This window comes from Nerophis lumbriciformis, linkage group LG01, assembly GCF_033978685.3.
Source record: "Nerophis lumbriciformis linkage group LG01, RoL_Nlum_v2.1, whole genome shotgun sequence".
NCBI lineage: Eukaryota > Metazoa > Chordata > Actinopteri > Syngnathiformes > Syngnathidae > Nerophis > Nerophis lumbriciformis.
In genome coordinates this window covers 19,515,388-19,527,493 of record NC_084548.2, presented here as the reverse complement: position 1 = coordinate 19,527,493, position 12,106 = coordinate 19,515,388, and the positions used below count along the sequence as shown (strand labels likewise).

The 12,106-nt window shown below is 40.1% G+C and overlaps 2 protein-coding genes across 6 annotated transcripts in view; one reads left to right on the top strand and one right to left on the bottom strand.

Annotated features, from left to right (window-relative positions):
* The first annotated feature begins 1,068 nt into the window (after positions 1 to 1,068).
* ube4b (ubiquitination factor E4B, UFD2 homolog (S. cerevisiae)) overlaps positions 1,069 to 12,106 on the top strand; it is a 28,433-nt gene continuing 17,395 nt past the window's right edge. For 4 of the 5 annotated variants that reach the window (XM_061976847.1, XM_061976829.1, XM_061976821.1 and 1 more), the window contains exons 1-4: positions 1,069 to 1,395; positions 3,075 to 3,276; positions 11,671 to 11,806; positions 11,887 to 11,974. In XM_061976847.1, the coding sequence (XP_061832831.1) occupies positions 1,372 to 1,395; positions 3,075 to 3,276; positions 11,671 to 11,806; positions 11,887 to 11,974 (450 nt within the window). In that variant the 5' untranslated portion in view covers positions 1,069 to 1,371. The remainder of the gene's footprint in view (positions 1,396 to 3,074; positions 3,277 to 11,670; positions 11,807 to 11,886; positions 11,975 to 12,106) is intronic. The other variant, XM_061976838.1, reaches the window with a different exon arrangement.
* Positions 7,844 to 9,339, bottom strand: LOC133612538 (myosin heavy chain, skeletal muscle). The gene is given in 7 exon segments (XM_061970024.1): positions 7,844 to 7,960; positions 7,962 to 8,217; positions 8,219 to 8,409; positions 8,411 to 8,505; positions 8,508 to 8,546; positions 8,549 to 8,661; positions 9,221 to 9,339. Coding segments are annotated over 7 exon segments (930 nt in total).

Sequence of the window (12,106 nt, the reverse complement as noted above, 5' to 3'; positions counted from 1 at the left end):
CCAACAGGACTTGGCGCCTGCACACAGCGCAAAATCTACCCGTGCATGGTTTACGGACCATGGTATTTCTGTTCTAAATTGGCCCGCCAACTCCCCTGACCTTAGCCCCATAGAAAATCTGTGGGGTATTGTGAAAAGGAAGATGCAGAATGCCAGACCCAAAAACGCAGAAGAGTTGAAGGCCACTATCAGAGCAACCTGGGCTCTCATAACACCTGAGCAGTGCCAGAAACTCATCGACTCCATGCCACGCCGCATTAACGCAGTAATTGAGGCAAAAGGAGCTCCAACCAAGTATTGAGTATTGTACATGCTCATATTTTTCATTTTCATACTTTTCAGTTGGCCAACATTTCTAAAAATCCCTTTTTTGTATTAGCCTTAAGTAATATTCTAATTTTGTGACACACGGAATTTTGGATTTTCATTTGTTGCCACTTCAAATCATCAAAATTAAATGAAATAAACATTTGAATGCATCAGTCTGTGTGCAATGAATAAATATAATGTACAAGTTACACCTTTTGAATGCAATTACTGAAATAAATCAAGTTTTTCAAAATATTCTAATTTACTGGCTTTTACCTGTATATATATATATATATATATATATGTATATATATATATATATATATATATGTATATATATATATATATATATATATATATATATATATATATATATATATATATATATATATATATATATATATGAAATACTTGACTTGGTGAATTCTAGCTGTAAATATACTCCTCCCCTCTTAACCACGCCCCCCCCCCCCCCCCCCCCCCCCCCCCCCGGGACCACCCCCACCATCTCCCGAAATCGGAGGTCTCAAGGTTGGCAAGTATGAGATGAAGAAATACGCTTTGTTGCACCTTTCCTGCCTCAGTCCGGCGATTAGTTGCAAATCTTGCTTTATTGATTGCTTGCACACAGCCAATCCAGCACAAAACAAACTAGTCCCCGCCCGCACTCACGAAATCGGAGGTCTCAAGGTTGGCAAGTATGTGCTGGAGCAACTCAATAAGTGTTGCTCCGCCCATTTATGACGTAGTGACCACGTGACAGCAAAAGGAACCAAAATGGCCGCTGTTATATTTTGACGTGTAATAGCTAGCGACTTTTTCTTTTTGTTTCACTCTAGACAGAAAACAAGCCAAGGAGAGACTTGTCGGGCTCGCCGCATGCCGCGACTCGGCACGGACTAGTCTCCTCGTTTTTACCTTCGAGACAATCAAGACTGACACATTTTAGTTGACCGAGTTAGACTATGCATATTTAAGTTGGGATAGAGGCTAGCTAGCAGGCTCTGGCTGGCACAAGTGGAGGAGTTGGAAGTGAGATAGCTTGTTAACTTCAGCTGAAAGATGGAGGAGTTGAGCGCAGATGAGGTAAGGCTGGATTGGGGGGGGGAACTCATGGAATAGATATTGTATTGCTTTACGTTTTCCGCTTTGTCATTCATTAATACCCATTTAAGCATTGCCCCGTATCTTAAGGTCTTCATCAAGTGAGGTTAGCAGCTAGCTTAATGCTACTCTTAGCAATAGGCTAGCATCCGCGACAAAACCCCACGTTCACCTCGATTATATAATACAAGCGTGGGTTTGCACATAGTCATCAGTGTAATAGTAATTACAAGGGTTGTATGTAATACTGTAAATGCAACAGGCATTTAATGTAGAAAGAGCGCCTCTGCCATTGCTCTATGGAAGTGTATGCCGGAGAACAGTACGATCGTAAATTAACCCAATGCTAATAGCTGAGGCCACGATTATCAATATTTCCCGATCAGTAACGTTTCACAAAACCTTTTCATCAACAGCATCGAATGCCTCCTGTTTGCCATGCATGTGTTGACAGATTATGGTATTAGTCTGCTTCCGACACGATTTCAACATAGCTCTATTGGCTCATGTTGTTTTGCTAGTAGCCATAAATAAGCTTACGAGGCGACTCAGCATAAAACCCACCGAATCATTCACTTTCCCTTTTGAAAACACTGTCATCTAATCAAATCATGTTTTTGTTGTGTGCCCGGTTTGGGTTTTTCTTTCAAATCCCACAATGTTATTACACATAAGATAAACAGTGGTTATTCATAGTGATGTAGTCTGGTTTCTGTTTGTCTTGTAGAGCAGTGATTCTCAACCTTTTTTCAGTGATGAACATTTTTTTAATTCAAGTACCCCCTAATCAGAGAAAAGCATTTTTGGTTGAAAAAAAAGAGATACAGATGTAAAATACAGCACTATGTCATCAGTTTCTGATTTATTAAATTGCATAACAGTGCAAAATATTGCTCATTTGTAGTGGTCTTTCTTGAACTATTTGGGGAAAAAAAGATATACAAATAACTAAAAACTTGTTGAAAAATAAACAAGTGATTCAGTTATAAATAAAGATTTCTACACATTAACTTAAAGTGCCCTCTTTGGGGATTGTAATAGAGATCCATCTGGATTCATGAACTTAATTCTAACCATTTCTTCACAAAAAAAGAAATCTTTAACATCAATATTTATGGAACATGTCCACAAAAAAGCTAGCTGTCAACACAGAATATTGCATTGTTGCATTTCTTTTCACAGTTCTTTTTGACAGACATTTTAGTGAGGGTCAAACCATCATGGCATGGGGGAAACTCTGGGTTTGTGGTAATGAATGGAATAGCCTACTTGATTTGATGTTCAGTTTATGAACTTGCATTCATATTTTGTTGAAGTATTATTCAATAAATATATTTATAAAGGATTTTTGAATTGTTGCTATTTTTAGAATATTTAAAAAAATCTCACGTACCCCTTGGCATACCTTCAAGTACCCCCAGGGGTACACGTACCCCCATTTGAGAACCACTGTTGTAGAGGGCTAGGAGATAATTTTATTGGTAAATGTGTAAAATAAAAAAATGTTAAGACACACTCTTGTTGTTGAATTGGTTAAAATTGAGTAGTTTAACAAGCATACATGTTGTGCAATTTTGATTTTATGTTGGTAACAAATGTGAACACCGCAACAGCTGGAGTATATTTAAAGTAATGTGTGTTGTTTTTACTGTTCCCTCAAGATTCGCAGAAGGCGATTGGCACGGCTGGCAGGGGGACAGACTTCACAGCCTAACACCCCTCTCAGCACCCCACTGACATCCCCACAGAGAGAAACTCCGCCGGGACCACTTCCTGGACCCTCAGGTGCACCAGCTGCCTCTCAATTATTAGGGCTCAATGCGCACAGCGGTACCCCAGCCACATCGCCCATTGGCACCACTGGTAAGAATTACTTGACGCTAGATTAGTACCGTATTTTCCGGACTATAAGTCGCTCCGGGGTATAAGTCGCACCCGCCGAAAATGCATAATAAAGAAGGGAAAAAAACATATATAAGTCACACTGGAGTATAAGTCACATTTTTTGGGGAAATTTATTTGATAAAACCCAACACCAAGAATAGACGTTTGAAAGGCAATTTAAAATAAATAAAGAATAGTGAACAACAGGCTGAATAAGTGTACGTTATATGATGCATAAATAACCAACTGAGAACGTGCCTGGTATGTTAACGTAACATATTATGGTAAGAGTCATTCAAATAACTATAACATATAGAACATGCTATACGTTTACCAAACAATCTGTCTCTCCTAATCGCTAAATCCGATGAAATCTTATATGTCTAGTCTCTTACGTGAATGAGCTAAATAATATTATTTGATATGTTACGCTAATGTGTTAATAATTTCACACATCAGTCGCTCCTGAGTATAAGTCGCAACCCCGGCCAAACTATGAAAAAAAACTGCGACTTATAGTCCGAAAAATACGGTACATGTACAAGTAAGATACTTTTTTACAGTATGAAAAGACTTACAAATATTAAGAATCAGGGAAGTTGTCGGTCATGTCATGTATTGCCTTAATTTGTCTTGAGACATATGGTTTCTGTGGCGTACTGGAAAACCGTTACAGGGCATCCATATCCTAAGTAAACAAGGTCTTCTTTTTACAGAGGAACCTGTCAATGTTGACCAATTTATCCAGCCATGGTCCATTGTGTCTTTTATATAATTAAAAATGCCTGCTCAAGCTGACGCTGCTTTTTTGCCATAAATTTTGAGCCAGGAAGGGGTCATTTTTAGAAAAATTGTGTGGGGTTTGCATGTTCTCCCCGTGACAGCGTGGGTTGCCTCCGGGTACTCCGGCTTCCTCTCACCTCCAAAATCATACACCTAGGGATAGGTTGATTGGCAACACTAAATTGGCCCTAGTGTGTGAATGTGAGTGTGAATGTTGTCTGTCTATCTGTGTTAGCTCTGTGATGAGGTGGCGACTTGTCCAGGGTGTACCCCGAATCCAGCTAAGATAGGCTCCAGCACCCCCCGCGACCCCGAAAGGGACAAGCGGTAGTAAATGGATGGATGGATGGATGGTTGTAGCATTAACCTTATCTTAATTGTTCAAGTGGGTTTTTTTTCAAAGCAGGTATTTTGTAGTTACGTCAATATTAATAAGAACAAAGAAACATGTGTGCGAGAGGTCAACTGGAAAGCTACTGCCACTTATCTTCAAAGAATATCACCAAAGATACTTTCTCCCTTTCATCCCTCTTTCAGTGACTAAGAAAAAACACTCATTAAAATTGTGCACATCATGTCCTGTTCTCTCTCGTGCTTAAAGCTGGGGTACTTAAATTATATTCTTTAACAAAAAAAAATCTTATTAGCCTCATACAGTGTATCATAATAGTAATCATATCTGAAAAAATCTTACGTCTGCGTGCCGTCTGTGCCTTACAATTAAGTATTCTAGTAAATAAGGATTACCGTATATTGGATTATTATTGAGGATTATAAATACCTGGGAGTACACATCGACAACAATCTGAATGGGTCAAAACACGCTGAGGCACTCTACAGGAGGCTAGGATCCTTCAACGTCTGTACAAAGATGTTGAAGATGTTCTACGAGTCGGTGGTGGCGGGCGCCTTCTTGTACGCCGTGGCCTGCTGGGGCAGCGGGCTGAGAGCGAGGGACGCAAACAGACTGGATAAATTGGTAGAGAAGGCCAGTAACGTGGTGGGAGTGGAGCTAGACTCTCTGGCGGTGGTGTCAGAGAGGAGAAGTCTAGCAAAACTCCTAGCCATTATGGACAACACCTCCCACCCACTACACTCGGACCGCAAAAGAGTGTTTTTTTCGTGTCTTTATCGCTGTCTCCGGGTCTAAGTTGAATGTTGAAGTTTACCAACTTCTTGGTTTATGGCTACAATCTTCTTCTATTGAGGTGAGATCTATGATTTACTGTATAATTTAGAATTCACTTTTACCAGCTCAGATGAGGCAATGCAGCAGCATCTAACCAGCTCAGGATGTCAACACTGTGGCAGCGTAAACTAGTTAGCGCTCTGTAAACATCGTACCACTGAAAGTAGTTTGTCTGCGTTAGCACTTATAATAACATCGCTAATACTTGGTTTATATTCAGGTCACGAGATGTAAAGGGAGTATAGTTGGTGGTTTTTGAATGTTTTTTCAGAGGGCTTTATGGGCAGAATATAGTACTGCCCTTAGCTGCACTGTTTTCCACCTTATACTTGCTGTATATTACGAATTAAAATCCATAAAATAAAATAAAATAAAAACATAGGTGTTCTTGTCTTACATAGGTTTTGTAAATTATGGGCAAAATTAGAAGTTCCTCTAAGTACTTTTGCTTCTACGCGCCTCTGAGGCCGCAATGAGTCCAGCGCCTCTGGAGGTAGAAACATTGTATTGCACTTAAAGTTTGGATGCGGTTTACACCACACATAATAAAATGGTAGAAAAGATTGCCGGAAAACTATCAATATATTTTGATCTCCTCAATTGAGACACATGGAAACATCCATTTAGATAAGGATACAATGATCATAATGCCACTCTGGATTAACTATCAAAATGCACGTTTTTGTCTTGTCTGCTTGAGTGGAAGAGAAGACGAGTGCAACCACAGCGTAAGGGGACTGTGCATATATCGAACTACATGACTGTTTAATAGAAAATACATGTACAATGTCGCATCTATCAATTGATTTGACTGATTGCCTCTTTTATAACGAGCCCGCCTTTATTCACGACTTGAACACTTGTACCCAATGTTCTCTTTAAGGTGCGCGCCTACACAATTGCGCACCGCTTCTGTGTCCTCGGCGCACGGAAAATCTTTGCAGCGCACAAATTCCAAGTCTAAAATTCAACCTAAACTCTAAACAAAATAGACACACAATTTATTCTGTACCATTTTCACTGCAACTTTGTGTAGCTGCCAGGTCGTTCGACTGGCCCCCTTTACAGTGCACACCAAATTTAATTTTTTTTGCGCTCAGGTGACAAAGATCAGATTTCTTTTGTCAGTCTCAATGCTCAATGTATATTTTGATTCCAGAGCGATTGTTGAAGGACCGGAATTGACGCAGTGACGTATTTGCTTACGTGTGAGTTGAAAAATATAGTTCATGTTGATCCACGCTAATGTCCGTGCCGTGCCCCCTCTACTTAACAGCCATACAAAGATTAGAACCCTCCCAAATGTATTACACTATAGATATCCATTCATACATTATATTACTTTAATTTATTTTTACGTAAAAACCCCCCACACAATTTTAAAGTGTTTCAACCATATCTATGGTGGGGACTTTTATTTAATTTTGTAGTTGTAGCGACTTCCTTGTTCATTTATAGAATCTGGTCAATTTCTTTTGTTTTTACCTTATCGAACTGTACATGCAAGTGATGTCAAGGCCACATTGGGGCCTGTTCGCGTTTACACTGGAGCCTGATAAAGATCACATTTTATTTGTTATCTAAACAGTCAGCTGGAAAAATCATTAAAAAAAATCCTGTTTGTCCTGCAGTGTAAACGTAGTCACTGATGCGGTTAACACGCAGCCAATCAATGTCATTAACAGTGTGTGTGTGCATGTTGCTGTTTTGCAGGTTAGCTTATAGCAGCTAAATGCTGCATGCTAACTCTTTTTTTGGCAAAACAAACAAGCACTGTACACCCACACTCCCCTAACAAATGTATTTTCATTCTAGTGTCATGTATTGCGAATTTTAATTTGTGGATATTAATCCTGAACTGCTGCTCCTAGATTACATAAATGCTAATAAAAACTCTGTAATGATATGATATAAAAAGTTGTACACTGTGTTGGATCAATAACTACGACGACAACTGTACGTTTAATGAATTTACTGCGGCTCACTCCTGTTAAACACCGTCACTTCTGCTCCACCATTATGTCATTCACACATGCGCATTGAGAAATGTGGCACTTGCCAAACTCCCCTTTTCTCTATGAAGAAAAACAGTGCAAAGAAAATGTTTTCTTTTAGTGCCCTCAACAGAAAGTCAGATTTAAACATTCAGCTTTAATAACTAGAGTAGAACGGTAAAGAAAAAGTATTTTTTGTTTAGTCCATTTGGCTTTTAGGCTGCCATACCCCTTCGCTGAGGGCCTTCAGCAAATCGAGTGCAGACGCCCCCTTCTTGGTCAAACAGTCAGCGAGCTACTCCTTAGTTGCAGACCACATGATCTGCTGCATAGTCCGAGAGTGGATGATGTCCTTGATACTGCTAATTTCGACTCAAAAATATTTCTCTGTAACTGTGGTGATCTCTGATTACAGTGTAGGTAAGACAACTGCCATCTCCAAGTGCCAAAGTGTCTCGAGCGAAAATGCTCCGAACGGATCTCCTGATCCTCTTTGACTGCCTGCATATGGGCGAGAATCTTCCACCTTCTCTCATAAGCATAATTAGTTGCCCACCTTGAATGCCTCCATCTGGATGAATCACTGAACACCACCTGCTTCTTGTACTGGTTGACATGACACAACCTGCAGCATCACTTCCTTCAATTTATTTTCCGTATGTCAAACAGTCTTGTTGGCCGCTCCTCTTTATTTTGTTTTCTTGCTCCAGCTGCTACCCCCACTGCGGGATCTTAGCTTCCTCAGCTGTGATGGAGGCCTTAAACTTGGACTTGACAGCCCCTTCCAATTCTGGTAGCTTGACCTTTGACTCCTTGTTGTGCCGCTCCATCGGTTGACGAGCATTTGCGTTCTTCTGGGCAATGCCGCGTTCTGCAGCCACTTTAGTGTTTAGGCCGTCCACCTGCAGCGTGCTTTTCCTGAGGTGGTCATTGAGCAGCTCCATGTTGCCCTGCCTCTTTCAGCTGAGCGATGTGAGCCTCCAGCCTCCTCTTCTCTTCCAGCAGCATGGACTTCCCGCAGGGGCTGTTAGAAATCTTGTCTGCTAGCTCGTCTCACTCCTGTTTAGCATGTCGACGGGCTCTCTCTGACGCCGCGTGGTCCTCTTGCAGCTTTAAAATTTCAGCACCAAGGATCTTGAGTTTTTTTCTCGTTTTCTTCAGACTGTGTGAACATCTCGTCCCTGGAGGACCGCGCCCCATCCAGCTCCCTCTGGTAGTCCTTCATCTACACCTGTAGTTTTTAAGCTGTTTGATGGCCTCATCCCTGCCTTTGTTGGCTGATTTTGTCCCTTCAGCTCATTGAGGTCAATCTCCAGCTTATTTTCAGCAACCACAGCAAACGTTTTGTGCTTGTTCTTCTCTGGCCTGCAGGTCTTGGTCAAACTGGGCCTTCGTGGCCTGCATGTTCACACAATAATGTCCTGACAATATCAGTTGACGTTTCACAGGTTGCTTAAACATTATGGCTTTGTCCTTCTCAATTTCCAAAACTGAACCTGCTCTTCTCAGTGAAGTTTTGCTTAAAAGCAAAGTTTGATCTTCTGGGACAAGGTCTGTCTCAATTTGACATCCAGTCTGTGCTGTCACTTTCTTTGTGGAATGGACAATTCTCCCATCATCTATCTTGAATGGTCTTGCACTTTTTATGTCCCTCATTTTGAGCAACTCAACCTGTGTTAGTTGACTGACATAATGATCAAGCCGTTTTTCGCCACGCACTGTTCTGGTACAAGCTGTGTCCCATGGCGGAGTCCCAAAGACTCCATGAATAACTCTGTGTTAGACAATATGTCTTTAGACAATACAGTAATGTTGCATTCTTCAAAATATGTTAGTTCTTCAACTTCTGTTAGTTTGGCACTGTCATCTATGTGGGGGCAGTCGTTTGCCCAGTGATGTACACTTTGGTAGACTGCACATCTCGTTCTCCTACCATAACTGTCAAGTTGATTCGTACCTTGAACATTTGTTTGATGTTGCATATTTGACCGACTTCCCCTCCTGCCAGCAAACTTTGTTGTAGGCAGCCTTTATGTTGTCAAACGTGAGGCTTCGACAAGCGGTAGGTGCCCTCATTTTGTTTTTGACAATCAGTCCTGCAGTGTCTAGCAGCTTAAATGCTAACACCGCATCCAGGAGCTTTGTTTTAAAACTGCCAAATTCTGCTGTATCTCCGTTCAAACTCGACAATGTAATCAACCATCAAAACGCAATTGTCTTTAATTATTTGGTCAAACTATGTGTACGTCGTCGTCTAGTATTGGCGGCCCTTTTCGTCTTTCAAAAACACATAGTCCAGTTGTTTCAGAAGTGTAGTTTTACCATAATCTTTGCTCACATCCCCTGTAGGTATAGGTATTTCCAGCGCACTGTCCCTCCCTTAAGCGACGAGGCAACCGCCAAGGCTTGCTTCTTTTTATCCAAGTCTCATTTTTCCAGCTTTTGTAAGATTACTTCTCTTTAAGCATTGGCGTATGTTTATAATTACCAGCGGCCATCCTCTGCTACCAATGTTTTGGTCAATACGTACGTTTAATGACACGACAACCAACGGCTCACTCCAGCTAAACGACAATGTCACTTCCGCTCCACCACTACGCCATTCACACATGCGCAGTGAGAAACCACTTAACACACTGTATCCCATTCTTGTGTTACAGCACACATCTCAATGTGCAAAATGTGAATGTTTTAAGGTAAACTAAATTTGATCTCTGAGGAACATGTCTCAAATTCTTCCACATCAGGACCCCCACCCAGCCATTCAACATACAGCTCATGAAAAACAAAGATTTGTTATTTTCATTGCAATTGGGAATGGAATGGTATGGAAATGACTGCTGTTATATGAATATTATAATAAAACATTTAACTTATGTCAGCTTTGGGACAGGTGTGATGCTGGTGTGGTGACAGTGTTGCTCACATGTGGTCCAAGGAATGCTCAGGGAGTTTCTGCGTTTGCTCAGACACATGAAAAATTAGGGGAAACATTTCTTGTGGCTTACTTAGGCAGGCTGGGCGTGTCCAAAGGCTTGATGGGAGAATACAAATTAGAGAAACGTTCGTTACATAGAACAACACTCAAGTGCAAATTTGAGAGTACAGCCCTATTGAGGAAAATTATGTAGGTAGGTTCAAAAGTCCTTAATCGGACTCTTTTCCCCTTCCCAAAAGTCATAAATAAATGTGCAAGCGATGGTTTATGTCGACAACCGCTTGTATGGACATCAGTCAGCCAATCTGAGAGATGTCAACTTAAAAAAATTCCACTGTAACTATATATTTAAGCCTGACATCTAGTAAGGCCCTGTTGTACCTCCCAAATTAGAGGTGTTCATTGTTAGTTCAGTTATGCTGTTGCATCCTTTACAGTTACTTTTACCCCAGTAAAAGTACGTTTTTGTGGCACTTTATCGTGTTTCGGTAAAAAACGCAGAAAAGCAACTTGTACGGAAATTGTGTACAAATTGAGAACAGGAAGTGAACAACCGTCCGTGTTAGTAATTGCTATGGAGTGGAAAAGGGTAGTATTAAATAAGTGCTGCTTCTTCCTACTCAACAAATCCTTTATTTATTGAATCAAAGATACTGTAATTCCACGACATAGTGAATTTGCAAACAGCTAAAATTATACACAAAGCAAACTATACCCTGCTACCCAAGAATATACAACAATTCTTCTCAAAAAAAGAGGAGAAATATAATCTTAGAGAAAAATGTAATTTAAAACATTTGTACGCACGTACAACACTTATGACCTTCAGTATATCAGTATGTGGAATTAAATTATGGAATGGATTAAGCAAAGCAATCAAACAATGTACTAATATGATCCACTTCAAGAAACTGTTCAAACTTAAAGTGTTTACAAAGTACAAAGAAGAAGAACCATGATAAACATTCTGAATTTATTTAATTCATCCATTCTTTCACTCTCAAAATAATCTTACTTATCTCATCATATGAAATACAACTTGCTTCACCAATTATTATTGATTGATTTATTTTTATTGTTATTACTTATGGAGTATATTGTGAATAAATTAAGAACAGGAAGTGAACAAAAGTTTTAGCAACTGTTATGTAAAAGAAAAGGGGTAGGATTAAATAAGCTCTGCTTCTTCCTACTCCTTTTCGAACATGTTGAAAAGAGGAACTGGAAATTGCGATGTATCATGTTGTATGCTTGTATGTTCGAAATAAACTCAAACTCAACTCAACTCAACAACTCCTTTTTGCACATGTTGTAATGAGAAAATGGAAATATATGATGTATCATATTGTAACTGTATGCATGTTCAAAATGAACCTAAAACAAAAATTGAAGTTGGTCCTCCTGTGTCTGACTGAAATGTTTCCTCCACGTGTCTTTGGTCTTCTCACTTATGTTGTACTTTTTGAAAGGTGTGGCTTATGGCAGTCAAAGTAGTGAAGGTGTGAGCTCCCTGTCCAGCTCCCCGTCCAACAGCCTTGAGACACAGTCCCAAAGTTTGTCCCGATCACAGAGCATGGACATCGACACCACCTCTTGCGAAAAGAGGTAAACAACTAGCATCCTATGATTACAAGGTCTGTTTGCGGCTAAAAAAGACTTTAAACAAGGTACTTGTTTTTTTCCAGTATGTCTCAAGTGGATGTGGACTCAGGGATAGAAAACATGGAGGTGGACGACAGCGACCGCAGGGAGAAGAGAAACATGACAGAAAAAGTAAATGGCTAATGTGGATTTTTCCTAAAAAATACTATGGCAGTTAGTGAGAAATATGTTTCTAGAAAGACCCAGGTTGACAAAGTATTTTTATGTAGGTTTTAAAAATGTACATTACTAAGTGGAGTTTTC